The sequence below is a fragment of the Monomorium pharaonis genome, chromosome 10, assembly GCF_013373865.1.
Source record: "Monomorium pharaonis isolate MP-MQ-018 chromosome 10, ASM1337386v2, whole genome shotgun sequence".
NCBI lineage: Eukaryota > Metazoa > Arthropoda > Insecta > Hymenoptera > Formicidae > Monomorium > Monomorium pharaonis.
Window position 1 is genome coordinate 18,388,423 of NC_050476.1, and position 27,189 is coordinate 18,415,611.

The 27,189-nt window shown below is 33.7% G+C and overlaps 2 protein-coding genes and 1 long non-coding RNA gene across 11 annotated transcripts; 2 read left to right on the top strand and 1 right to left on the bottom strand.

Moving 5' to 3' along the window:
* The first annotated feature begins 931 nt into the window (after positions 1-931).
* Positions 932-12,856, top strand: LOC105839310 (tigger transposable element-derived protein 1). 8 transcript variants are annotated; one of them, XM_036292671.1, is made up of 5 exons: positions 932-1,062; positions 2,375-2,455; positions 2,748-4,930; positions 5,012-5,210; positions 5,685-5,898. In XM_036292671.1, the coding sequence occupies exon 3, from the start codon at positions 2,748-2,750 to the stop codon at positions 4,365-4,367; it is 1,620 nt and encodes a 539-aa protein (XP_036148564.1). In that variant the 5' UTR covers positions 932-1,062; positions 2,375-2,455; the 3' UTR covers positions 4,368-4,930; positions 5,012-5,210; positions 5,685-5,898. The 8 variants fall into 8 exon arrangements, with proteins under 8 accessions (XP_036148564.1, XP_036148565.1, XP_036148560.1 ...); XM_036292672.1 differs by having other exon boundaries at positions 971-2,455; positions 2,748-3,556; positions 3,698-4,930; XM_036292667.1 differs by having other exon boundaries at positions 972-2,455; positions 2,748-4,565; positions 4,835-4,930.
* On the bottom strand, positions 6,290-27,129 carry LOC105839309 (protein AF-10). 2 transcript variants are annotated; one of them, XM_012685516.3, is made up of 14 exons: positions 26,392-27,129; positions 26,220-26,299; positions 25,749-25,913; positions 24,649-24,846; positions 23,699-24,397; positions 20,784-21,121; positions 18,532-19,017; positions 17,779-17,962; positions 16,636-16,885; positions 16,218-16,370; positions 15,862-16,123; positions 14,874-15,002; positions 13,838-13,990; positions 6,290-10,582 (listed from the first exon to the last, which is right to left on the bottom strand). In XM_012685516.3, the coding sequence occupies exons 1-13, from the start codon at positions 26,498-26,500 to the stop codon at positions 13,840-13,842; spliced, it is 3,204 nt and encodes a 1,067-aa protein (XP_012540970.1). In that variant the 5' UTR covers positions 26,501-27,129; the 3' UTR covers positions 6,290-10,582; positions 13,838-13,839. The 2 variants fall into 2 exon arrangements, with proteins under 2 accessions (XP_012540970.1, XP_012540969.1); XM_012685515.3 differs by having other exon boundaries at positions 6,290-12,799.
* LOC114255315 lies at positions 13,202-14,206 on the top strand. The gene is made up of 2 exons (XR_003626596.2): positions 13,202-13,771; positions 13,844-14,206. It is a non-coding gene; the product is annotated as an uncharacterized LOC114255315 (long non-coding RNA).
* Positions 27,130-27,189: the final 60 nt, after the last annotated feature.

The following is a 27,189-nucleotide window of genomic DNA, read 5'->3' on the forward strand; positions in this document are numbered from 1 at the left end:
ATATATAATTTGAGATGTAAAAAGTATATACCAATCAGTAAATATGCAGTGTTACTTTCGAATGTAAAATTTTTTTGTACGAGTTCAAGAATTGGGTCCTCTAAGGCGTAGTTACAATGAAGACAAGGCCCCCGCACAGACTCTTGCATAACATAAATGCATAAGAGATTCGATTGGTTGAATTTCTCATGCACTTTGCTTATGGACCAATCAATTTGCTTATGTACATACGTTATGCATTATGCAAAAGTCTGTGCGAAAGCCCTTAAGCTTTAAACCGTAAGAAATTGACTAATCACAATTGAGTATTTTTATAAAAATCGACTGTGATTGGTTAATTTCTTGGCTTAAAGGTTAAATCTTGATTGTAGACTACGCTTAATTTGGAGTGAGTTCCAGATGCGCACAATGTAAAACGGACACCACCAATAAAATTGTACAAATTTATCCTAACTTTAACTAAAGCAGTAATCTAATTGGTGGTGTGCGCATCTGAGACGCTCCCCTAATTTTGAGTGCGTTCGCAAGAGGCGAGAGTCGCGAGTTATGCTAAAACTCCATGGGCTCTATTCTTGAATTCATTCGCAAGAGAAACGTATTCGCAAATTCTGATCTTACAGAAAAGTTGGAAATTTATTGGCTATTGTATGGCTATTAACCAATAAACTTACAACTTTCTGTTAGAGCGAGTATTTGCGTATACGTTTCTCTTGCGAATGACTTCAAGAATCGAGCCCCATGTCTGCGGTGAGCTCCGGCAAACGCATGCGGTGACCAATCAGCAACCAGGCGCAGGTCGAGTTCCGACAAATCACAGCAAGCGCTTGAATTCTGATTGGTCACCGCATGCGTTTGCCGGAACTCACCGCATACATGGAGTCTTATGGTTTGTTCGCGTCACATGCCCCAACATGCTTCTATTCACCCCAACGCACTCCAATACGTTGATTCCGATGACGCCAACCTATTAGAATGCGTTGGAGTGAGTAGGAGCATATCGGAGCATGGCGACGCGAACAAACCATTAGCATTACGAGGACACGAGTTGACACGAGTTGTGAGGTGAGTTGTGAGCTGAGTTTATACAGACCTGACGTAAATAAAGCTGTTTGCCACACTATTAGAAAATATTAGAATATCAAGGTAAGGTATATAATTACTGTGTTCGGCAAAGCAAATCTGAGACGTCGGAGTGCTCTTTTACCTCATTCTAGGTCGGTTGTTCCGACTTCTTAGTAAACTTATCTATCAAGTAAATATATGTTCGTCTTTATTTATTTAAGAAAAGAAATGAGGATAGACACATGCTTATCTGGTAGGTAAATTTACCAAGAAATTGGAACAACCGGCCCTCTATCTTTATTCAATTTCAGTAAATAACAAAGAATGTGTCAACAGAGCCTCCAGACGCCTCAGATTTGCTTTACCAAACGCCCCCAATATAAAAATTAACCTTTCAATTGTATATGTTAGTCTGAGACATCTAACACAAAATAAGAGTATGTTCCATTTCACGCGCACAAAATGCATTTGTTCATCCTTATTTATCGTTTGACAAACAACAAGAATGAACGATGCATTATGCATGAAACGGAATGCATCCTTCCCATGAGAGACAGAAAATCATCCAGGAGAAAGAAAGAAGAAGAAGAACGCATCCTAACATCTACTTCTCTAGTTTGCTACTGATCCGGTGGACCACCATTTAATATTTTCCTAATATTTTTTTTCCTCTATTTTCGTGCATTGTCTTATCTATTTGTGTCATTCCTAATTCTCATATTACAAGCTTAAAAATATCAATTAGAATGAGAAGGCGATAAAAACATGGTCTAATGAACTGGAGTATGGAATTATAAAGGTGAAAATAAGTATAACAAGCTAAGAGTAGAAATTTCTAAAAGTTTCTTCCATCTATTCTTATTCTTAAAAAGAATAAGTGATAAAAGAAATTTAATAATTATATCAAAATTTGAGGTGATGGGTTTAAACTAAATAATTATCAAGCTTTATGCCCGCACAATCAAATATTAGTTACTGTTAAGAAATGAAATACAAGACGACAAAATTTCTTGAGCATTTTAAAGTTGATTAAAAATGAGATATTCCATAAATAATGTTTACCAAATAACAACAAGATTTTCAACTGTAATGTTGATAGATATTTTATGATTTTTTTTTAATATCTTAACTTAAGGCAAGGAAAATAGTGTTAGACGCAACATATTCTTGTATAAGTTAATAAAGTGCCAAAAATATTAATATAGTGAGTGGGTTGAAGTGAAAAAGTTGTAGGAATGTAGGAATATATATTATATTTCACATATGATAGATTTTACTGTTAAACTTGCCAATAAATTGTAATCTGTTTAAGAATTTTAAAGAAGATTGACACATCACTTGGACTACGTGCCTGCATTTTTATATAATCTACATTTTTATATAATCACAACAGGTATGTCTCCTACATATGTACTCTCTCTCAAGATATGTAATTTATATGAGCTTAACATTGATACAAATTTTAAGTAACAGTGCAAATTATAAGATATGTAGTTTACATTAAAGAGAATTCAAACTGAGATCGAAACATTTGAGTTCCTTTCGATTAATTTTTGAATATTAATAAAGCTAAACACCAGAGCAAATATCGAAAAACAACTTTTATTGACAAATTTCTTTAATTGATTTATTTGTTAGAGCTTTACATTACTTTATTTTTTGTTAACTTGAGATATTTTGTATAGATGACTTCTATAAAAGGAAAAGAAAAGGAAAACTTAATGCCACAAAGACAGACCCGCAGAAAATGGGATCCGCAAAACATGGCAAAAGCAATAGAAGCTGTTCGTAATAAAGAAATGGGAGTGCACAAAGCATCGAAAAAGATGCATGTACCAAAATCTACATTACAACGATTAGTTAATATGAAATATTGTTCTCCTAAAGAGGCTATGTCGTGTAAAATAGGAAGAAGTCCTGTGTTTAATGTTGAATTAGAAAAGGAGCTTGTTGAGTACTGTTTGACAATGGAAAAGCTTTTTTATGGTCTGACAAGAAATGATTTACGTTATTTGGCATTACAATTAGCCATTAAAAACGACATTAAGCATCCTTTTAATGGGATGGCCGGCAAGAAATGGCTTACCTATTTTTTACAAAGACATCCTAGCTTATTGCATTGTAAACGTACAAAAACATCTTTTGCTGGAAAGGAAAGATTTAATGAAACAAATGTTAACAAGTTTTTTGATTTATTGGACGCTGCTTTTAATGAATACAATTATCCAGCAGATCGTATTTTTAACGTTGATGCGTTGGGTTTAACCGTTCTTCCAAGCAAGACACCTCAAATCATCGTACGGAAAGGAACACGTCAGATCAATGCGATAACATTAGCAGAAAGAAACTCTTTAATAACAGTCATTTCCTCGATGAATGCTGCTGGAACATTCATTCCTCCTATGATTATATTTCCAGAAAAGAATAATAATACGATAAACATATTAATGAAAGGTGCCCCTCCTAGTTCAATCGGTGATATACATCCATCAGGGTGGGTACAAAATAATTTATTTACCAAATGGTTGAAACATTTTATTTCCAAAACCAAACCAAGTAAAGATGATCCTGTCTTGCTGCTGTTTGATGGATGTCATAGTTATGTCAAAAATATTGATTTAATAAATCTTTCTAGAGAACAATTTATAAAAATAATTTCGTTTCCTCCACATACAACACACAAGCTTCAACCGTTAGATAAGTCTTTTATGGACCCATTAAAAACATACTACTTAGAACAAGTTAAAACGTGGATACGTATAACAGGGCTGCCGATTACTCATTACAATGTTATGAATTTATTTGGCCGTGCTTATATCAAGTGTCAAACCGCTCAAATTGCTATCAATGGCTTTAGAGAAACAGGAGTATATCCCCCAAATCGCAATGTATTTTTTAATGCAAATTATTTAACATTTCGAGAAGAAAATAAAGAAATAAAAGAAGAAACACAATCTGAAAATGTTTCAATTTTATCTCGAACTCAAGCGCACTTATGCGCATCAAATGAAACTGTTTCTGTCGACAGCGATACATTGAACAAAGCTTCCTGCTCTACAATATTTGTTGAACCACAACCATCTATATCGTGTGACATTTCCCCATTTGACATTATTTCAATATCTCCAAAACGACGAAAAGTGTCAATTAGAGGTCGTAAATCTTTTGAAACACAGGTGACATTACATCAAGAAAAATTACAACATGCGATAAAGGAAAAAGAACACGAACAAATAAAAAGAGGTAGAAGTCGAGGAAAAAATCGAGAAAGAGGTCGTGGAAAAAGTCGAGGGAAAAGTTGTTAAAATTCAGACAAATCAGTTAACAACTCGGTTAACAAATATCTAACTAAAAAGTCCTAATAATTTAAATAAATCAATACATTACCATTGATGATTTGCACATTTTTTACAATAAACATCTTTTTAATGACTACAAGTCTATTTTTGAGTCTTATTCTGTAAAAAATTGAATGTCTGGTGAAGGACCTGATTACTTTCTATGTAAGTTTTATCAATGATTGATAATCTTAATTTTCTTTTCAAATCTTATAAATCGAGTTAAGACCATTGCACGTATGTACATTTCCTTAATCGTAATCATAAGATTTCGACCAATCATATTGCTCAAATTAGTCGCAACCGACTGAATTAACCAATCGTATTGCTCAATTTCTTACGATTACGATTAAGAAAATGTACGCGCAATGGCCTTTATAAATTGAATTTTTTATTGTAAAAAGTATTGTAAGTTGAATACAAAGTTTTTTCAGCCACGATTTACAGCAATGAAAGTTTTCTGTTAGACCGCCAATTAGAAAAGTTGTAGTCAATTGGAACGTGGTCAATCGGGGCTCTCCCATATAAATGTATTTTTTTAATCTAAAGTTTTTAAATTTTATTTACAAAATATTTTAAGTTTTTTAAACCATATTTTTCTTGTTGTATAGTTAAAAAAATAAAATCGCTGTGCACCGTGAGATAAGAAAGAGAATCTGGTAACATTAGTATGGTGAAATCGTCAAAATTAATAATTTTACCCTCACCTGGTTGTAATTCTTACTTTCATCGTCGCGTTGTATAAATGTATTCAAATTGATGACACGAAAAAAGCTTGCTTAGGAAAACCTGCAAAACAACATGATTAAGGTAAGATGTGTGTATAAATCTATAAAAAAATATTTATTGATATTTTGATTGTATACGTATGTCGCCTTAGAGTTCGTTTTCTCAGCTGTTTTGAATTATGTCGAAACGAAAACAATCATTATAAATATGAAACAGTATTATAAATATTATTATATTAATAAAAGATGCTTTCTAGTTTGTATTTATGTTTTAATTTATTTCATTTCTTATTTAAGAAATATCCAAAAACAAAGTAATATGCTAGTATTTGCGACTTTTCTATATTAAAATATAATTTAAGATAATTTAGTATACTTAGTGCCAAGAAATTCGAGCATCACTTTATTTAGCTATATTTTTGTTATATTTTCTGCGTAAAAGCCACTAGTTGATTATTACATTCATTGACGTTTTTATGTATGATTAATTCACAATTAATAAATTTATATATGTAAGGAAAGTACCCATTTAATAACTAATTCCAATAATTTTCAGCAAATGGGTGTAAATATATACATATCAACTGTACTGTCAAAATTTGATTATCACACGAGAAAATAAGGAGAATTTTAAAATTCCTGAAGTGGATTTTGTTTCGACTGTTTAGTTTTCTCTTATTACATGCCTCATATGCATAATTACATTATAAAATTGTATCGTAATTTTTTGTTCGAATTATATCGCAGAATAAAATTTAAAAAATGGCGAATTTATTGAATTGTGAACCCTCATTTTGTTTAATCAAGAAAGGATTAAACATGTAACTTCGATAATCGAATTCGATATTGAATACGAGAACACGAATGCAAAACATTTAGAATACATTTTAAATATAATGGTTTAATATAAATTTAAGAATTTTGGTCAAATTGCAATTAACTTACTAATATGTACTTAATAAAAAATTATCTGTATTTTTTACAAATAATATTTTTGTATAGATTACTTGTTTGATAAAAGAAAGGATTAAAGATAAATGAATGCTTTACGCAGAATCAAGCGCGATGCAAAATGACGAAAAGTCGCGCGAAGAAAATACAAGCTTTTCGAAAAGATGCCTCTTCCTAAATCTCGGGAACATAATCGTGAAAATATAGTCGTACTCGGAAAGTGACAATTTATTTGGTAAAAAGTGTCCATTACATAAGATTTAACGCATCGCTCTTAGATAAGGTCTTATCTACGAAAGTAAAGTTTACGCGCACAAATCGCCACGCTGATGTGACTGTCAATGATGAATTTTTTCATCTTCTCCGCGCGCTGTCGGAGAAGACTTTGGACATATAAAAAAAACAAAATTACCTAATTAATTTAACACCCGCGGATGCGAGGAGCCGATTCTTGGATTAGGAACACAATTGCTTTGTTTTGTATCTCTGGCAGTTGAAGATTGAACACAGAAATGCAGAAACAACCGATCGACTCCCATTCTATTCTCTTCTCTTTTCTTATTTGCACTATCTGGCAAAAATGACATGACATGAGGCCCGTTCGTGCTGCTTGCACCTTTTGCTTAGAATCTTCGCTTTTTTTAAAACTCCTGACTGTACATTTTTCATTTTAAGTGTAAAAATTTGTGGCGATGTCAAGCAATACGAACAGATTTATAATAGTATAATTAACAGGAAAATTAAAAAAAAGTGATCGACGCTCGCAGTTTCGAAGGGAAAGAAAAGTCTCACCGACTCATATATACACACACACACACATGCATGCACACACACGATGCGATGAAGATGACGATCGAATCCGTGTCGATGATTAAATAGATGTGCAAATAGTTGGTTTTTTCCTTTCTTTCGTTTCGCGATATCGCCGGGTTCTCTTCTAAGTCTTCTACATGTACGCCTCGACTCGAGAGCCTAAGAAATTGAAAAGTTTCAATGATTCGATTGAAAAAATTTGGCACTGATCAGCTGTGAAAAAATATCGTCGTACTGCTCTGTGATTTCAAATTTTTTCTTTTCTTTTTGTCTCTCTTATCCTTCGTCTTTTTCTACTAGGATATTATACAACTGCTCGTACATACCTCGCCGTTTTTATTTCCTGTAATTCCCTCGCGTACCGTACATATAATATATCCCCTAACGATACAATCGACTATATTGATAATAATGCATAAAATACTCTTCAGTAATATAAACGCGATGTCGCGTCGCAAAATCACGCATTTTTACTCCCCTTTTTTGTTTTTTTTTTCTTTCTTTTTGGAAATCCTAGCGAACTTTCGACAAGGTCGTCAATCATGAAAGTCACCAAATCAGTACGAGTAATACATATTGTTTGGAGTTCAATACTTCTTATCGTGCATTCTTGAGAGGCTCTTAATTTGAAGAACTTTTCATTACAAAAAACACTTTTTTTGTCATACAAAATACGAATCCACAAAAATGTTTACGAAACACACATCAAGCAGAACTTTCAAATTCACGTAGAGATAAATAATGGAAAGGTGTCTTAATTACAAAAATTGAAAAAAATATCTCTATATTAAATGTATACGCAATAAAAGAAATGTTTAAAAATATTTTATCTCTGTTTTTTTAAACACTTAAAAACTGTTTAGTTTTAAATAGTGTTTATTTAAATATTAAAATGTTTAAAGATGTTAAAGATATCAGTTTTAACCGTTTTAGTATTTTAAATCTAAATACCATTTAAAACTAAAACTTTAAGTATTTAAAGAACAGAGACAGAAACAAGTTTAAATTAAATACTTTTGAGTGAACTATTTTGCAATCGTGGAAAAAAAAACACCACTGCGGTAACAAAGCCAAAACAACGTGAGTCTCGAGAATGCACAACAATTCGACAACTGTTATGTACTCGCGCGCATAATCGACGCCCACAAGGAAAACTCGGCAGAATTTTGCGTAATTAAACTGATTCTCCCTGAGTGGTGATAAGCTATAGGTTTGGTGTTTTCATGTCTATCTTCCTCTCCTTTCCGCATACTTCGCTTTCGTCGAATATACAATATTAATTTTATCATACAATTTATAAATCTAAAATCCCTAATTAGAGCTTTCTCTTTCGCTTAAAAATCCCATCTCTCTATAATCGCTAATCGGACTTACAAATTTTAGTTGACAGTACATAATCAATGTTCTTTTATTATCTTTATATTCTATCGTCCCTCAACCACCCTAAACGTGTTCGAGTCAATGCGAGCTAATACTTTTATGTAATTAATGCATTACATCTAGTGTCTTGTAAATAAAGTCTCATAAATAAAAAAAAAAAAAAAAATAATAAAAAATGCGAGAAAATTGCGGGATACACTGATTTGGAGAACACATCGTCAGATTACGATAAAGAACACAACGTGGTAGAATATAATCAGTCAGTCCCTAGATTTTCTTCTATGCCGCTCGACAAACAATACAAATCATAATTGCTGGTAGGTGGTCTCGGGAAAATTTCAGTTTTGTACGACGAATTCGAACATATGTATATCATTATATTTTTATATAGTCCATTCGTTTAACTAGTTTTGCGAGGCTGAGAAATCTCGTATTATGCTCGTAACCACGGTGCAAAAATAAAGCGACAGCATGGAACGTGTCATCCTACGAGTGGACCCCCTTCATTTTTAAAAACATCTACGAATACGATTCTTCTTTTTTCATTTTTCCGAATTTTAACGACACGAGGCGCTTATTCATGAATTATGCATTCGGCCGATCGCAACATTCGTCGATCCTCTTTTCTTCCCCCTCCCTTTACTAAAACTGTCGTTTTACATTGCGTGCCATTTTGTGTGATTTGTTTGCGGTATCACATGCAAATTTCATCGCTGACTTATAAACAAGCTACATTTTATTATATATACCGTAGCCTTTGAGCGGAATACCTTACATTTTTTTTCTTTAGCAAGTCTTATCTTCTAAAAATGTTCTACTGTCTAGCACTTTTGATTTTGCGATTTGCACAACAGCGTCGCACATTCTCAGAAATCAGTAAACAATAATAGTGCGAACGGAAAATTGAAGGAAAACCTTCGTGGAAAACGCAGCGAAACAAATCAACTTCAATTCCGACACATACGCATATTATATCATCCTTAAGCAATGTAGTTCCGATTTTATACTATCGTGCATCCCATATTTTACAGGATTATTCGCGCGTATTGCGACTTCAATACATATACATATACATATATAATATGTATCGCACAAATATTCACAAATTTTTTAATATTTGCATTGTCAAGATCTGTGCCGTAGTTCGACCTTGTTTGAAATTTTTTACTACATTGCAGCCACAATTCTTTAACTGTAAGACAATTGTATGAAATCTAATTACGAGAAAATAAAATTTTTAACTGCTATAAATACATTGTAATCTACAATACAATTAAAATTTATTACTCTCGTGGTTAATCCTGTTCTATAAATTGACATAGCAGGAAAAAATGCAACTAAATTTATAACGAGTTAATTTTGAACGAAGTTATATAGTAACTAAATTTAAAACTGATATGTAAAAACAAAAAATATATATTATTCCATGTCATATATTTGAACAATTTAGCGCTAATAATTGTTTATTCTTCATTTATGCTTTGAATCAAATTTAGACGTTACGGGCCGTTGATTGCGTATACATTATCTTTAATGTATACGGAATACTGATTAATTATTTATTTCATTCAATTTATTTAATTTATTAAAGAATAACGATCGATAATATTGTCCGTATTTGTTGATACTGATAGTATTATTAATTGTGTAAGATCGCTATAAAGAGTTCTTTTACGATTCTCGTTTGTTAGCCCTAGCCCAGCGTGAACCAAGTTTTATAAAATTCAGAATTTTTTTCACCTTACACTTAATCTTGGAATGCTAGTCATTTTTTTCTTATATTAATACTAATATAATTAAGAATTGTTTACATTTATTTATATTACGTTATAAATTGCGAAATATTAGAATAACTGAATATTTTAACCCTTTCAGGAGCGGTGGAAAATATACTTCTCATTTTCTTCGATTTTTTAAATATAACCGAGGTACATCGTATAATCGTGAAATAAATTGTTCTATATTTGTTTATGTTAGAACTATACACTACAATAAGTTTGGCACCAATCATGCATTTTGCAATTGTTAATAAATAAACAATGACGAAAAATACTTTTTTCACGATAAATTCGTTCTAGAAACCTCTCAAATGTAAATAAATTTCCAGATCATAATATTAGATTCTAGAAATGACTAATTCATATTAAGTTGAAGTTGGAGAACATATATTGTTATTATTTTTTATTTAACAAAATATATTGCAAAATGCTATTTCTAGCATATAAAATTAATTTATCCACTTAATTTATAAGTCAGTTATATAAAATTTCGTACCTTATGGTTATTTGGGTTGCCGATTATGAAAATAATCTGAAAAAAAGCAAAATTCAAAATAGCGGATAAAAGTTATGACAAATAATAAATTAGCGTTATAAAATTGAAATTTGGTAGTAATTTTACTTTAGATTAGAAAGTTAAATGGATTCTTTTTGAGTTATTCATTATATTTATAATCAAAATTTAATAATTTAAAATGCCAGCTCAAAATGGCGGATCATAGTTATGAAAAATTTTGATTTCATGAGAGAAATCTGACATTTTATAACTAGTTTTTCTCCACATCCTCGTCGTTAGTTCTGGGTAATGCAAAAAGGGAGAATTATGTCCAAAATTGAATAAAATGATTTCAAGAATATCATTCCAGGAAATTTTTTTCTGAAACATTATGCATTTTAGCAGAAAACCGAAAGAGACCTTTTTTATTGTAAATTTTGTGTAAAATACAGCTATATTTTTTTATCCCCCAATTTTGAAAGTTTTATGTTCAACGTTCGCCATATTAGATCCACCACTTAAAATTTTTTAATTTTGACTTTGATTCGGTTTCAGCATAATCCAAAACATACAGATACAAGATCTATCCGACATAATTTCTAGAAAAAAGTATGCCTCTGAAAAGGTTAAAGGTAAAATTGAATAACATATAGCTTTATCAGTTTTACAACTTTACAAAAAATTCATAATGAAGAATGATTTAATACTATTCACTTTTTTACCTATTTAGGTATTGAAGGTGAAAATAATCAAACACATGAAGTTGAATGCAATTCTACTTCCATAATATTAAAAATTCACTTACATTTAGAAAATTAATGTAAAAAATCTTATTAAATTTTAAGTTACCAAAATTTAATAATAAAAATTTTAGCTACTAATCAACACTTGGTGAAAATTCACTCATAGTAGCATTCCAAGATTAATATTGCTTCAAGTCCTTAGATTTAATATAGCCTAAGGTCCTAAATTAAATCTTTTTCTCTAGTCCATAGCTTATTGTTAGAAGTGTAGCAATTGAATGCATTTGTTATATACGCTTTTGCATTTCACAGATATACAGTTTGATTCGGAACAATCTAATTAGAGAGGATATTCAAGATATTCTTGGTGGTTTATCGTTACTTTCCAAAAGCTAGCGATCAAATAAAAGTCAGATATTTTCTGTTTAATTAAATTAAAACCTGTATCTTTCGTACAAAGTGTAGATGCACAATTCACTGCTCTATAATAAGTTAAATAAATTGAATTAAATAATTAATGGAGAATTTAATTCATTCATAAATTTAAGTGAAGAGAAATTATATGAATAAATTGTTCAATTAAATTGATTTTTTTCTAATATAGAACTTTGATATACAAATTATATCATATATGTGCAATTCTAAGGTTATTTCCTATAAATGTTACTGAAGTATAAATAATATTATCGATCACGAAACCCTTGCTCTATTAATCAAATAATACAATAGTTAACATAATGATAGTGGGAATATTGTGTAATTTCATAGATCAAACGATGGCACAATATCTTCTGTACACAATCCTCAAGAATTTATGCATAATGACAAAGTATCGATGAAATCTACAGATTTGAAAAAGAGAAGTTGAATGGAGAGGAGAAATGGGAAGAAGGGACGGCAGATGAAGTTTAACGATCATGATATTCTAAAAAATGTCGAATTGCGACCAACCTACTTCACAGCTCTTGTTGGCGAAAGGCAGTGCTCGTCTTGTACATATTTGGGTATTCCCCATTCTCCTTTTTTTACGTGTGTATATAAGATCAGAATATACAATTAAATTAGCTTTGAAATAGGTTGCACTTGATATTATCATTGTCATAGTACATGTAGGCTGCGGCATCATTTCAACGGTGGTACGCTAAAGAAACCGGAAAGTTGTACAAGTAAAAAGCATATCGGCTTTAAAACTGCGATTCTTAACTGTAAGACAGAATATTTGGATATAACAGGAATCGTTGTGTGTGGTATGTACAACAAACTCATCGAAATTAATGTAATCAGTTTTCTCTCCTTTCGCACGCACAATCTCCGGTGTTCTTTATTAATTCTTCTCATTCTTTTAATTTCTCGCAAAACTTCGCGTATCCTTTTGTCGCACCACCAGAAATACGCGCAGTTATCGTCGTTAGAATGTACACTTACTGTATTATTGCTATTTAACGCGATAGATTAACTTACAATCTAAGATTTGTACATCTGTGGATTTGCTGTTCAATGATGATGATGCCTACAAGAAGAGATAAAGAATATGTCTCAAAAAAACATGCCTATTTTTGCAATTAAAGAAAAAAAAATCCTAATTTTTATAATGTTATAACGTTCCAATAATAATGTAATTTTAACTTACATTAGTATTCTACCAAAATTAATATAATTTGATAATTTGTTTTATGATAAAATGTTTTTATTATTAAAGAAATATGCGAGATAAGTTTTCCAAACTGCTTCTTCGTGTTGAATTGTCATTTTTACGCTATTACACACACACACACACACACACGCACGCACGCACGCACGCACGCACGCACGCACGCACGCACGCACGCACGCACGCACGCACGCACGCACGCACGCACGCACGCACGCACGCACGCACGCACGCACGCACGCACGCACGCACGCACGCACGCACGCACGCACGCACGCACGCACGCACGCACGCACGCACGCACGCACACGCACGCACGCACGCACGCACGCACGCATCCCATTTGAGCCTTCAATATATTGTTGCAATTGCAATGTGTGTGTATATATATATATATATATATATAGCTCATAAATATAAAAGTTTAACAAGAAAAAAATTTAAAAATAGAAAGATAACAAAAAGAACTATGGTGATTTGATGTATACATGAACACAGCATTTCAATGAGATCCACGAAAAAATTGTTCTATCAAATACGTGCAAAATATTTAAATCTGTACACTATTTATATGATATATATGTATATGTATGTATGTATGTATGTAACAACTTTAAGATATTTTGTGAAAAAATACAAAGATACAAATCGAAATATATGTTTGTATATTGTAAACTGCAACCGACAGGACTAAAGTGACATTTCTTATCAAGAGGTTTTCTTTCTAAAAAAAATTCCATAAACATGTTATAGAAAAATGTACATCTCGTCGAAGAAGTGCAGTTAGGTCTCTTTTGCGGTGGGATTGGATCCATTGATGTTGTGAATAACGTATGTGGCAATAAATCTTGTTTTAATAATTAAGTCTTGTGACTGTCAGGTCGAGCTTGTATCTACCTTCAGCTAGGCTTGCCCGGTGGCCCATGGCTAGTCGGCGACGGTCCATGCGAATGAAGATTATGAACACTGCTCACTTGATTGCTGGTGAGGCTGGACATAGTGGGCTGATACATCGATGGCATGTAACTGCTCGACGACTGAGACGCCGATCTGGCAACCAATGCATTACGCATGAAAATGATGTCCATAACAATGAGATAAAAATAAAAAAAATAGAGAATATCAAATACTTGATTTGAAGCAGATACGAAGACAGCATTTCAACAAGATTCTTGACAAAACTTCTAGATACGTGCAAAATTTAATATTAATTTATATTTATATATATTTATGTACGCATAACTATAAATCTATATAATTATACGTATTTATAATGTTTTAATTTAATTTTTATATATTAATATTTAAATTTCAAAATTTCAATAGGTGGGAAAAACTATAATAAATTATGCTTTTTATTAATAATAATAAAACATTGTAATACTAGAGCCTTTTTTAAGTTTAATTTGTAACATTTTTTAATAAAAAAAGTTGAATATAAATGTCACTAAATTTTTAATACGTTAATTTTTTTAGTTTAATGAGAAAAACATAAATTTGTTTAATTGTAAAACAGATTTATATAAGTAAAAGATTTTAATTGTTATTATTTAACATTTTGTAATAAAAAAATTACTACATCGATTCCTAATCCATTATCGATTTTATAGTTGGGATAAAATTTGGATCCAAATTTTTTTTTTAATTTGAAACACTCTTTCACACACACACATTGTTTTGGATTTATTTTATATAGAAAGACCAATAGAAAAGACCAGTTTTTGCCATTTTTTAAATGAAAAATGCCGATTTTTATCACTAATTATACAAAATAAATCACAGACTATAAAAAATGTTGAATTTTGGACTATAAAAAATGTTTGGACTATAAAAAATTGTTGAACTATAAAAAATGTTGAAATTTAATTACCATTCTGGTATAGTATAGACGATTGATATATGATAGAATGAGAAGAGGATACTATTCACTCACCTCGGCACTCCACGCAATGGATCTGGTGTGACAGACGAGTTCCGTACTACACCAGAGGTGTTCGCTGGCGCCGGCGACACTATGTTGCTCGGTTGGCCCTGAAGGTATCCGCCTCCGGCCGGACTGTGCCTGTCGATTTCATCGCGAGAATCAATTATAATATTCGCGTGGAATATTTACACACCTTAAATACTATGTCTTAATTTTCATTATTCTCCCTGACAATTAAATAAAAATTGATAATATTTTGTACATCTTTTAAAAATAAATGTAATTTTTCAAAATTAAGTAAAACAATTTACATGAAGTATAATAACAACAATTTAGCTGATAAATATAACAAATGTATAAGGTTGGAGTGTTCTAGATATTCTAATTAAAAACTCAAGGTTAAACCAATACTTTTCACAAAATTGAATAAAAGTCAATACTTTATAAAATTAATTTAGTCACGTTAAGTTATATAAATAAAAAATGAAATTAATTAAAAATTAAGTTAAGATTAACGCAATAAAATAAATTTAAATTATAAAAGTCAATTTTTTAAAAGTATTATTATTATTATTATTATTATTATTATTATTATTATTATAACCAAGCATTATTATAATAAATTAGAATTTGTAATTTTATAAAGTTAGAGATTATTCAAAACAATTATAATATAGATTGGCAAATAAATTTAATATTTTATTTGTAAATTGAGAAAGTTTGTATGAAAGAATAAACAAAAGTTTTTAATGTAGCGATGTATTTCTTGTTTTATAATTTTCTTCTCTTACATAGATAAATTTTTAACTTGAAGAAAACATAAATAAGTTAAAGTTCTTATGTTATTTTAAAAATTAAACAGTTAAAGATTAACTTTTTTAAAATTGACTATTAAAGTTTAAATTTAAATTTTTTTTTAATTCATTAATTTTTATCTTTTTAGATAGTTACTATTCAATCTTACAAAGAATTAACGAGATTCTGAATAAATGCATACCTTATTGTAGGACTTGGTTGAGGAGCAATCAACGATCCTCGGTGATACTGAGCGAGAGAAGCGGCTGCGGGTGGGGAAGGATCCGGCGGTAAACCATTCTCCAATGTCGTCGGGTGACTGCTGGAACTCGTGTGGGGCATGTATGTGTTGTTCACTCGTGGTTCGCGGCTCACCCTAGGTACCGACGCCGAAGCGCCAGATGGCACTTCCGAGTGTGAAACACTAGGATGAGACGGATTCACTGTTGGATGTATATTATTCACTGAAAATAATGAAAATGTATATCATTATTTGCCTCACTAATCGAATGAGACATGAAAGTGTATCGTATCGTAAAGTGGTTGGATCTAACTAACCTGGATGTGAACTAGGTTGAGTTGTCAACGGAATAGCGAGTCTAGCATTCACAGCCAATAAATGATCTCTCCTTTGCAGGAGATTATTTACATGTTCCTCTAGCCTAAGGTTCTCAGCTCTCAATTGATGTAGGCAGGAAAGCAGGGATGCAACTGCAACAGATTTCGATAACGTTGCTGATTCACATTCTAAGTATTGAACGCGTTTATTCTCCGTTCGAGGCCAGAGCAATATAGTACAATCAGAACTGATAAATTTCAAATAAAATAAGTTTCTTTTTACGAGACAAACGTGTAACGTAAAGTATGGCATGCGACTTTTCTCGACATTGTCACGAAAAATAAAAAATGAAGCATGATCTCTCCTCCTCGTCAAGCCATGTAACTTCAAGCACATATTTTCCTCTCATACACTCACTGTCAAAGTGTTGGGCTTGTTCCATCAGGAATTGACTTCCTTGCTCCCACTGTCTTTCCAAGAGCTGATCCAGAGTTTGCGGAATCGCTCCGCTACCTAAAGTCCCACTGGTACTGGCTGTACTGAGACTTGCACCGCTGCCACCACCACCGCCACCGCCACCGCCACCGCCGCCGCCGCTACCGCCGCCGTTCGTGGAGAAGACCGAGGAAAACGAAGTGGGCGGCATGCCCACTTGGCTAGATCGTATCTGTTTAGAAGAAAAACAAAGTATTATTAAAAAATTGTCTTATTTGCTATTTTTACTAACATAGGTTAATTTTAATCTCGATTTAACTCTTTATTTCTTTCTAGTTCAGTTTACTCAAATTTTGTATTGAAAGAAAAAATCCTTAGAAGTTCTGTATTTTCTAGGATTTCTGTATTTATTCCAGGTAAGATTGAAGAAATTTATAATATAGAAATAAATTAATTTTATTATATCTTTTAATCTGTTTTTTAATTATACAATCACAAAGAAAAGTCATTTTAGTTTTAAATATTAAATTTAACAAATAATTTTAAAAAAGCGAGAATAATAACAATGTAGCACATAACGATCTATCTGCAATATATCAATCTAATTCACTGGGAATTTATAAGAATTCGAAAGATAATTAGAGATAATTAAAGACAATTAAATACACAATGCCAATTTTAATAATAGCTCTGATCCCTAATTTTCACTATTTTTTTATAAACATTCGTAAAGAGAATGTACGTAAATATTATATTTATTGCCAATAAATTTTTTATCAAGAAAAAACGAGTAAAAAACAATTTTATCAGAAAAACATAAAATTTAAATTTAGAAGTTTTGCAAACATTTTCTTGACTATGAATAAAATCTCTCGTAAAAATTGATAATTTTCAAGAATAAAAATAACTTCCTTGAAAATATATTGCCGTTTTTTTCAGTAAATATTTTGATCTAAGAATTAAAGGACTAATTGTAAGTTAAATCAAATCAAAGTTAATCAAAATTAAACTACATTGATGGAAATAAACATTAATTCAATTCATAAAAAGATGGAATTTGGTATACTATACAATTAACAATATTAGTTCGAATTAAATATGACACAATTTGATGTTTTTACGTACTGATGCAATTACTCGACTGTGCAGCTGCGGTCCGATCAAGTTTGTACTGGAGTTACTCGCCTCTGTAAAAATAGAATGAGCCTCAAGCTCCTGCGAAAGTGTATCTGACATCTTTTGCGCCATCGTCGAAGTGGGATTCAACTGATTCCCTAACATGTGCGGTGCACTGACTCCATTTTGAAATCTAAAGAAGAAAGGAACATTCACTCATTATCTCGCACAGAAAAAAATTAATTTTAAGTATTAGAAAGCTCGATTCCTTTTTATTTCTTGTTTTTTCATAAAATCAAGTTTTCAAGTTAAAAAAAAAATCGCGCACAGCACGGTGCTAAGTGACACAGATTTTGACTTGCAAGCTGAATTTTAGAATAAAATAAAAGAGCAAAACAAAATTATAGTTGATGTTAAAAAAAGGAACAAAACAAAATTAAATTTTCCCTAATTTTTGTCTAATTGTCAACTTTAGAGAATTATAACTTTTCAGATATAAAAATATACGTTTATATGGAAAAAAAACTTTAATTTTTGAGAAAAAACTTGTTTCTTCCCAGGACAATGAATTAAAGTAAGACAAATATATTGTGCCTTACTTTAACTTATTGCATTAGTGTAACAATGTAGGGAAAAACAGCCCTAAAGAATCATCTAAATTTTTCTCATTTGTTTAGAATCAATCTGTATATGATTGTCAATTTAATTCTTTTTTTCTGTCTGTGTTTATTGGCCAAGATATTTTCTATTCGCGAATCTTACAGTTTCACATTGTTCTCCTCCTTTATCGTGGCATTAGTGAGAGTGGTAGGTGTGGTCGACGCAGACGGGACGGGCGTAGACGCGGCAGTTTTCCTCTTCCGTTTGCTCGTGCTGCTGCTGCTCATGCTCTCCGATCCAGGGCTGCTGGGTGGCGATTCCTTAATGGTCGGCCCCATAATGTTCGGGACAAGACCCCCGCCGCCGCCACTGTTGCTGATGCTACTGAAGTGGCCGACTGGAGCAGCAGATGCCGGGCCCTGAATGATTGAAGTTGCTAGCACCGGGGCCACCGTGGCGGCAGGCGGCGGGGTCTGGTGATTGTTCCTTGCGCCCCTCTTAGACGTTGTCACAATCGTGGTACTGGAGACAGAAGTTACTACTGACGAGGCTGCAGTCTGTGACTGTGGCAGTGACTGTTGACTGTTGTTGGCGGACGAGCCGCGCTTTGGCTTGCGAGGCTTCTCCTGCTTGTCCGACGATTGGGAACTGAAAGTTCACAAATGCATCAAGCAATTAGCAATAAATCGCGATAAATCACATAAAACTTGATAAACGTCTCGCATAAAAGAAAAACAAAACGTTTATTTATAATTTCACACAATAACTAGCTAAAAAAACGCGTGGCGATAAAAAACCGTTATCACTTAAACTCATGGGCAAAAATTATTCCATTGATAAGTACACAATTCTGAAGCAGTTCTCAAACCGTTTAGTAAAATAAGGATAAGGAGTGGGATCAACGCACGCTGCGGGCTGTCACGACGGAGTGCCATTTACGATGTCACGTTACACCCTTCCGTCGCTCGTTGCCCGTGAGGCGCCTCGCCGAGGAAAAAACAAACATAACCTCAACAACGCCTCCCGTTCGCCACGATCATCCGCGACGTCACGAGTACGCGAGCGAAGTCAACGCGGCCAACCGCACGACGACGTTTCCACCCCTTTTTCCTTTCACCTTCTTCCCTCGTTTTATCCCCTCGTCTCACAATAATGCTGCAATATCGCGATAAACTTCGCACACACAAACATGTCTCAACAATTCGCGATGCGATTATGCAGCGCGCGCGCGCGCGAGTCGCCGAATGACCTCGAGTGAACTGCCGTGCTCAATACACATATACACGCGCACACACGCACACATGCGCGCGCGCGCGCTGTTGTAAACACTCTCCATCTTCCGTCGAGACTCGTCGAGCTCGCGGCACCCGGACGACCGGTTCATCCATGGCGATCGGGCGACGAGCCGTCCCTTTCCCCGTGGGCGAACGCCCGTGATCCCGCGGCATAGGAAGAGGTTAGAACCTTAGCCCGCACCGTTTGTTTACTAATCGCACCCGCCATTTTAAACACACGCGGAGTCGCGTGTCCCCTTCCCCCCCCCCCCCTTCAACGACGTCGACTGCCCCGGAGCGCGAACTCGAGGAGGCACCACGCGTCGCGTTTTTTGTGCACAGTCACCTCACAGTTTTTTTTCACTACACAAACTCAATGAAGTCTATTGTAGCAACAATAACGGTAGAAAAAACCGAAAAACGTATATTCGTCACTTATTTTCCAGATTTACATCAAAACTTAATTATACTTTGATCAAATGTAATTTCTCTGTTGCGATTCGTCCCCCTGCGACAGAGATACTACACAAAAATATGTAACATAATTATACTTACGACAAACACATTAACTTAACCTGATTTCTTGTCTGCCTTTCTCTCGAATGTACTTTTGTCAGGGTTGGGTAGGTAACCAGTTAAAAAGTTAATAAGCATAACTCTTAATTACAAATAAGTTATTAGTTGATAATGTTAACTAGTTATTCTTAAATAGATAAACTTTATTAACTTTTTTCCTAAATTAAACTTTACCTATGTAAAAGAAAAAAAAATACTGCTATCTAAAAAAGCAATGTTCGTTATTTTATATGTACTTATTTATAAATAAAATATTAAATTTATATCATGTAATCCACTTGTTTTGAGTAATACAACTAAGAAATTACATTCTAATTTATTATAAACAATGCTTTTCAAAATAAGTTTTTAATTTAAATTAATGCAATTATTTTCTTCATCATGTAACTTGACATAATTAAATTAATTTTATAATCCATTAATTTTATTTAGTTTAAAAAAATATTAAGTTATACCCAATCCTGTAAGTTTTACCTGCACTTATTTGAAAGGATCTAAAATCTTCGAGGATCTATCGAGTGAGCGTCCTCAATGAATTCGTATCCATACAGATCGAGGACTTACCGAGATCGTTTAATCGGCACATCCTCGGCGACGAACCTCTCGGTACTCGGTATCGCGCTTGATCGCGGCTCGGTGTTAGCAGCCGTGGTGATTATGCTGCTTTGCTGCACCTGTTGATATAAAGTCGGCGCGCTCGTCACCACGCTCTGGACTGTGGCGCCGGCGAGGGAGGTGGCGATCAACGGCACGGACACGACGATGCTATTCGACGTGGTCGTCGGCGACTGGGTTACAACCGAGGACTGGGGCTGCGTTACCGCCATTATTACAGGCGTAGTGGTCGCCTCTGCGGCTACCGGCGTGCTCGATGACGACTGAATCGGGCTCTCGACTTTCAGCTGCAATTGAAGATGGAAAATGCGTTACCGCCTCAAGAATGCTTTGGCTTCACAATATCATTACAAATCACATATCATATCAACGGCTATCAAACTAGCGCATGATTTAGATGTTATTATATAGTTATTGTTTACAAATTTTCAATCTACAATATTTTCAGACGTTTTGTCCTCTAATAAAGTCATCTTCAGTAAATATAAATATAATAACAAGAATGTTACAGTAAATCATAAATGTAAACACTATAATATTTCAACTAAAAGTGATGATTTGAGATTGGAATTTGGCAATTTAAGTTCGAATACATATCACAAATGTTTGAAAAGTTACTATTCCAAGAGGCTCCAGAATTTCTAAAGTGGTGGTTGGAATCAATTTTAGCGATAAGCTTAAGGTTCTTGATTGATTTCATAATTGAGAGAAAAGTATAATTTCATAATTAACCTTTAGTTCCTAGACTGGTATGGCACACCCGTATTTTTCAATGAGCTATAGCTCCGAAATCAAATAGGGGGAGGGCTAGGTGGAAAAGGGGGAAAAATCTTAGGAATCCTCACTGTTAATGTGTGGCTTGACCTTGGTCAGTCGGATCGTAACTGCCGAAGTGTTTACACTAAAAGGTTGTGTTCGGGTCTCGCATACTCAGTCTAGTAACGGTGTCACAAAAACAGTTTTTTAGTGAAAATCAAATCAAAGGTAAATATTGCTATAGATAATTATTTATTTACATAACAGTAATAGTATTTTTACTAAATTTCGCAAAAAAATGTGATAATAGTGTATTTTTTGTATGTATTTTTTTTAGATTATGGAGACGCCAATAAATTTCTCATCTTTGCATAAATATTTCGTATATTATTATTTGTGTATACCTTATATAAAAAAATTAAAAATAAAGCGTTTTATACGCGAAAAACTGTGCAGTCTTAAAATTTATTAATTTTCATTTTGCCAAAAAAATGTTTTTTGAAATAAACCACTTTTACAAAACGACTTTTACAGCCTTAAAATATAACTCAAAACCTTTCGTTTGCTCACTAATAAAGTTCTTTTATCTTGATTTGAAGTGGAGATATTTAATTTTGAAAAAAGGTGTTTTTTTCAAAAAGTATTTTCATATTTTTGAAAATAGCTAAAAAACTATTAAATTTAAAAACTAAATTGCATATTCTTTTTCTTGAGTCTGGCGTTAAATAAAAAAAATTTTTTTTTAATTTTACGTTAATTTGATTCCGAGATACAAGCGCTCGGATATTACAGACCCAGTCTAGGAACAACGTAAAATTTCGATAGTCTAGAAACTGAGAGTTAAATACAATGTACAATGTAACTTCTAATTTCTTAATTACTATACTGCTTCTTGACTTAAAATTTTTTTTTTAATAATAAATATGTATTCAAATGATTACAAATATTAGGGTCGGTTGTTCCAACTTCTTGGTAAACTTACCTATCAGGTAAATAAATATGTGTCTGTCTTTATAGAAAAAAATGATATCAGCTTATCGAAATTATTGAAAAACTGCAGGCTTCTTATAGGTTCAGTCTTTTGTTTCCTTATCAACAAAAAAAATTTTTTAATTGTTTTTTATTGCCACACTGACGTTTTCCTTTTCACAATATTTCAATTTATACTTCTTTCACTTCAAATATAGAGAGTGTGCACTACTTGAGCTATGGAAAACAAATCTTTTAGTTATGAATCAGATACAAAAAAAAAAGAATAAAACATTTAATTTGTAATGACTTAAGCATCGAAAATGAGCTATGCTGTGGATAAATATAACTTTTAAATAAATAAGCAGAGTCAAATAAACGACTATTCAATAAAATTAGTATATGTAAAAAATTTGATTTTATAAAGCTACTTCCTTATCAAATTTACAAAACACGATTTTATGTAGAAATTAAGAGCAAACATTTTGATATATAATAACTGAATTACACTCAAATTTTACATAAATACTGAAACATGATAATAGAACAATTTACAAAATCTTCAAATTTTTGGTAATTTGAAGTGTGACACGTATATTTTAATTAAACTGCAAAAACAAACTTTTTATAAATCTAAATGAATATTTGTTCATTATTCATTTGACCTGTTACATACATATCAGATCAAAATCACTTTGCCTGTGGTGATGGAAAAAAAATCTTTATCTAGCAAAGTGATTAGTCTTGTCGCTCGGAAATTGCATGTCTAAACAAGTTGTATCAATTTCAGATATATTCATATTTTGAATATTGTAAATATTTCACATTAATATTATATTATATTAATATAGTTATGTTATTATATTTAATTATATCATGATAACTATATTAATATTACATTAATAGTTATCGTGATATAATTAAAATTAAAATTAATGTTGCTCTGTAAGTTAGGTGATAAAAAAATCCATAATGTAATATACTGATTTGCGTTATTTAAGTGATTAGTTCAATATTAATCTTTGGTAATTTTTGCAAATTATAACTATTATCTTTGTTATTAAAATATCGTTCAGTTGATTTTAATCAAAAGATTAGAGAAATTGATTCGATACGATGACGTTAAAAAGGATCTTTACCTTCTTCGATTTTTCCGGTTCCGTCGTTACGCTTAAACTAGTGGCTTCGGTGATTGTCGGTTGTACGTTGTTGCCCGAAGCGATTTGCTGTTGCACCATAGAGCTAACCGTCATTACGACTGAGCCGCTAGCCTCTGAGCTGGCTGACTGATTCGAATTCTCGTTTCCTATCACGGTTGGCGTACGCGCCCCGGTTTTCCTCTTCTTACTCGTATGGCTCGACGTTTTGTTGGAGGCCGACGAATTAGACTTTCCTTGACCCCCGGTATTTTTGTGCCCCGCATTAGAATTGCCGGCATTCGTCTTTATCGCGGAAGCAGTCGGTGTCGCGGCGATGGTAGTGATCGCGCCGCCGCTGCTGCCGTCATGTCCAAACACGCTCTCCGACTGCGTGACGATAGTTTCGACAAAATTTGAGGTCGTAAACTTACTACTGGAACTCGTGGAATTATCCTTGGGCGTGTTACGACCGCTACTACCGCTCTTGTTATCGTCCGCAACGCCATTTATCTCTAAACTGGGACTAGCATTAGATTTACTTTTAGAATTTGCGCTGGACTTGGAGCTCGAGCTCTTTCGCTTGCCACTTGACGCTTTTATTGGCGTTTCCGCCTCTTTCTCCGGTGACGAATCCGATGAACCGTTATCGGCGGGTATCGGTTTGTACGGCGGTATCGTTTTCACATTACCGCCTTTTTTCTGCAAAAATAAACATGTTATTTAAAAAGCTGTCATATACAGCATTGAGAACCAATTCTTCCATCTTTATATAAACTATGTGATAATTTATTTAATAGATAAATGTTTACATAAATATCTACATACATGTTTATATCTATTATATAAATTATTACACAATTAATTCAAAGCACAGCTGGTCTTTATATTTGAGTAATTAAAAAACTTTCGTAAATTAATACATATGTAATAGACATTTAATAATTATTTACCAATTTCGAATAGTGATGCTGGCAGTAACCACAATATTTCACATTGTCAAGATAATTTCCAGCTTCCTCACAGAGCAAGCCCAGAGCCTGTGCACAAGTAACATGAAATTGCTGCCTGCAGCCCGTTTTGTTGCACTGCATGCAAGCTCCCACATTTGCTCTGCTACCTCTGCCTTGTTCCTCACAGATGTAACATGTCTGAAATCATTAAATTTCTATTAGAGACAAGGCACAATACAGCATATGTCATATCAGACATGGCAAACATGATGAACTCAAATACATACTGAGAAAGTAGTCTCTCTAACCTTCTCCTTTCCATTTCCACAAAATACTCGAATTACAATATTTAATGATTGTCTTTTTTTTTTAAATGTATCATTATCATATGTTATCATGTTATTCTTACATATTCTATATCTATATATCAAACTGTTTAAAATCTGTAATATATACCTGGATTTCTTGTAAATGTAATGAGTTTTTGGAGATATTAAGCAATGTGAACAAAGTTCAAAAACATTACCCAAATGCCCTATATATTATTTTATTCTTAGATCTGTTTTTTTAGGTACTTTTTGCACAGTTCATCTTTTGTCTTTTGGTCTCCTTTACTCCATAGGAAAAGAAGAGATAAACCATACAAAAATCACGAAAAAAACCAGGCTTCTTATTTAACATTTCATGAACAAGAATAAAATGGTGTATGAAAAGTAACGTTTTCTAAACAGCCTAAATCTTTAGTTATAGTGTTTTTGACCAGCCTAGGTTAATTGGTTCAGAAGCAATTAATGACATCATAAGGCTAATCACAATCATTCTTCTAAAGAATAAAATAACTGTGATTGGCCAGTTCTAGAAAAAAAAAACCTGAAACGAGTTAAGTTTCAGTCAAAAACGCCATTAGAAAGAGAAAGCCAAAACCTACACTTAGCTAGAACTGGAGCACACTTGGCGTAACCCTTCTAGCATATTTTTTTAAGTCGTGCAGTAATTTGACTTTCTTAAAAATCAATATATTATAAGATTTCAATTATCAATATATTAGAAGTATATATTTGAGTTTAATAGGTAAATTTCATACTCAAAGAGACATTTACTTTGCTAAATCTCTCCGAGGGAATAAGTTCCAATATAATTGGCTCCATTGTGGTCACGTTACCGAACCGAACTTCTGGAATATAGAGAGCACATACGACGTGCGCCCATCCAGCCTGGTTCGTTCTCTTAAGAGCTCCATCCCGACTTGGGCATAACTCACAGCGCTGTTTAAGCAAAATAATAAACATTCAACAAAATGATATGAATTAGATACTTCAATAAATATATCAATATCTTATATAAATATAGGTAGTAATAAAGAAAGAAATAGATATCAAGCATTTATGTATATTTCTAGCAATCTAGATTAACTTTAATCTCGATTTAACTTACTCCTTGCCTTTTCCTAATTCTTAGAACTAGAAAAAGATAAAAAGTAAGTTATAAATCAGGATTAAAGTTAAAATGAATGTTAGTCCATGACAAAAACAGAAATACATTCTCAAGCCAAAAAAAAAGGTTTTCCATACCACACGAGCGCTACGTTCCTGTGATTCACATTTCCTGCAATACCACGGCCCTGTTGGCACAGTGACAATGCCATAGCATGCTGCAAAACAATAATGTTTGTTACTCCATGATCAATACGATGAAAGTTTAATAATTTTATCAAAAATAATCTTTCTTTGTTCAGGCGAATACCTTGGTGCACAGCAACGGTGCAACCTTGTCCATCGCAATACACCAGCGGATTTTCAGTCCAGCCCCTCTCATCAGAACACACGCAGCACCCTCCGAGCATCTCCTTCATGCTGTGCCCCAAGCGGTTCGGAAGACGAGACTAGCATGAGGAGCTAGGCGACGATTCGCGGGTAACGGTTGCTCAGCGCGAGGAAGATCGTGTTGCTCGAATGCGTGTCACACGATCGCATTCTGGCGACTCCCGGACGCTGGCGTCTTCGCGTTGTTGTGGCAAGAGTCTCTTTTCTCTCTCTCTCTCTCTTTCTCGCGGTGGGGTCCCGCGTGTTCACGGCAACCCCCGGCGCGGCGCGGCGCGGCGCAACGCGCGCGTCGCGTAAACAAAGACGAGAGGAGAGCGGAGGTGAAACTCTGGAGCGCGAGAATGACGAACGGAACACGGCACCCTGGACGCTAAAGCGGCAAGCGTGCGTGCGTACGTACGTGCGTGCGGGCACACACACGCACGCGCGCGCGCGCGTGTTTTTCGCACAGAGGAAACACGCGGAGAGCGGCACCGTCGGCCGAGCGGACGTCGCGGATTGCTGACGCGCCGACCGGGCGTACGTCGCGCGAACGCACGTGCGATTACGCAGGCGGTTACCCACGTTCGGGACGTGTTTCGAACAGCTCGTGTTATTTACGACGGCGCTCTATTTGTTTCCTTGGTCGGCCATCTTATTTTTGCTCGTCGCGCGCGAGCCGCGCACGCGCACCGCCGCCGCGTGTCACCGCAAGGCGCGTCCGCATCTCGCAACTGCG

Excerpts from the sequence above, each read along its gene's own strand:
- LOC105839310 (XM_036292671.1), top strand. The coding sequence starts at position 2,748 with ATGACTTCTATAAAAGGAAAAGAAAAGGAAAACTTAATGCCACAAAGA.
- LOC105839309 (XM_012685516.3), bottom strand. The coding sequence starts at position 26,500 with ATGAAGGAGATGCTCGGAGGGTGCTGCGTGTGTTCTGATGAGAGGGGC. Across the intron at positions 16,371-16,635 it reads ACAAGCCCAACACTTTGACA|TTGCATCCCTGCTTTCCTGC; the intron begins GTGAGTGTATGA and ends AATCTGTTGCAG. Across the intron at positions 15,003-15,861 it reads CAACCAAGTCCTACAATAAG|GCACAGTCCGGCCGGAGGCG; the intron begins GTATGCATTTAT and ends TGAAATCGACAG.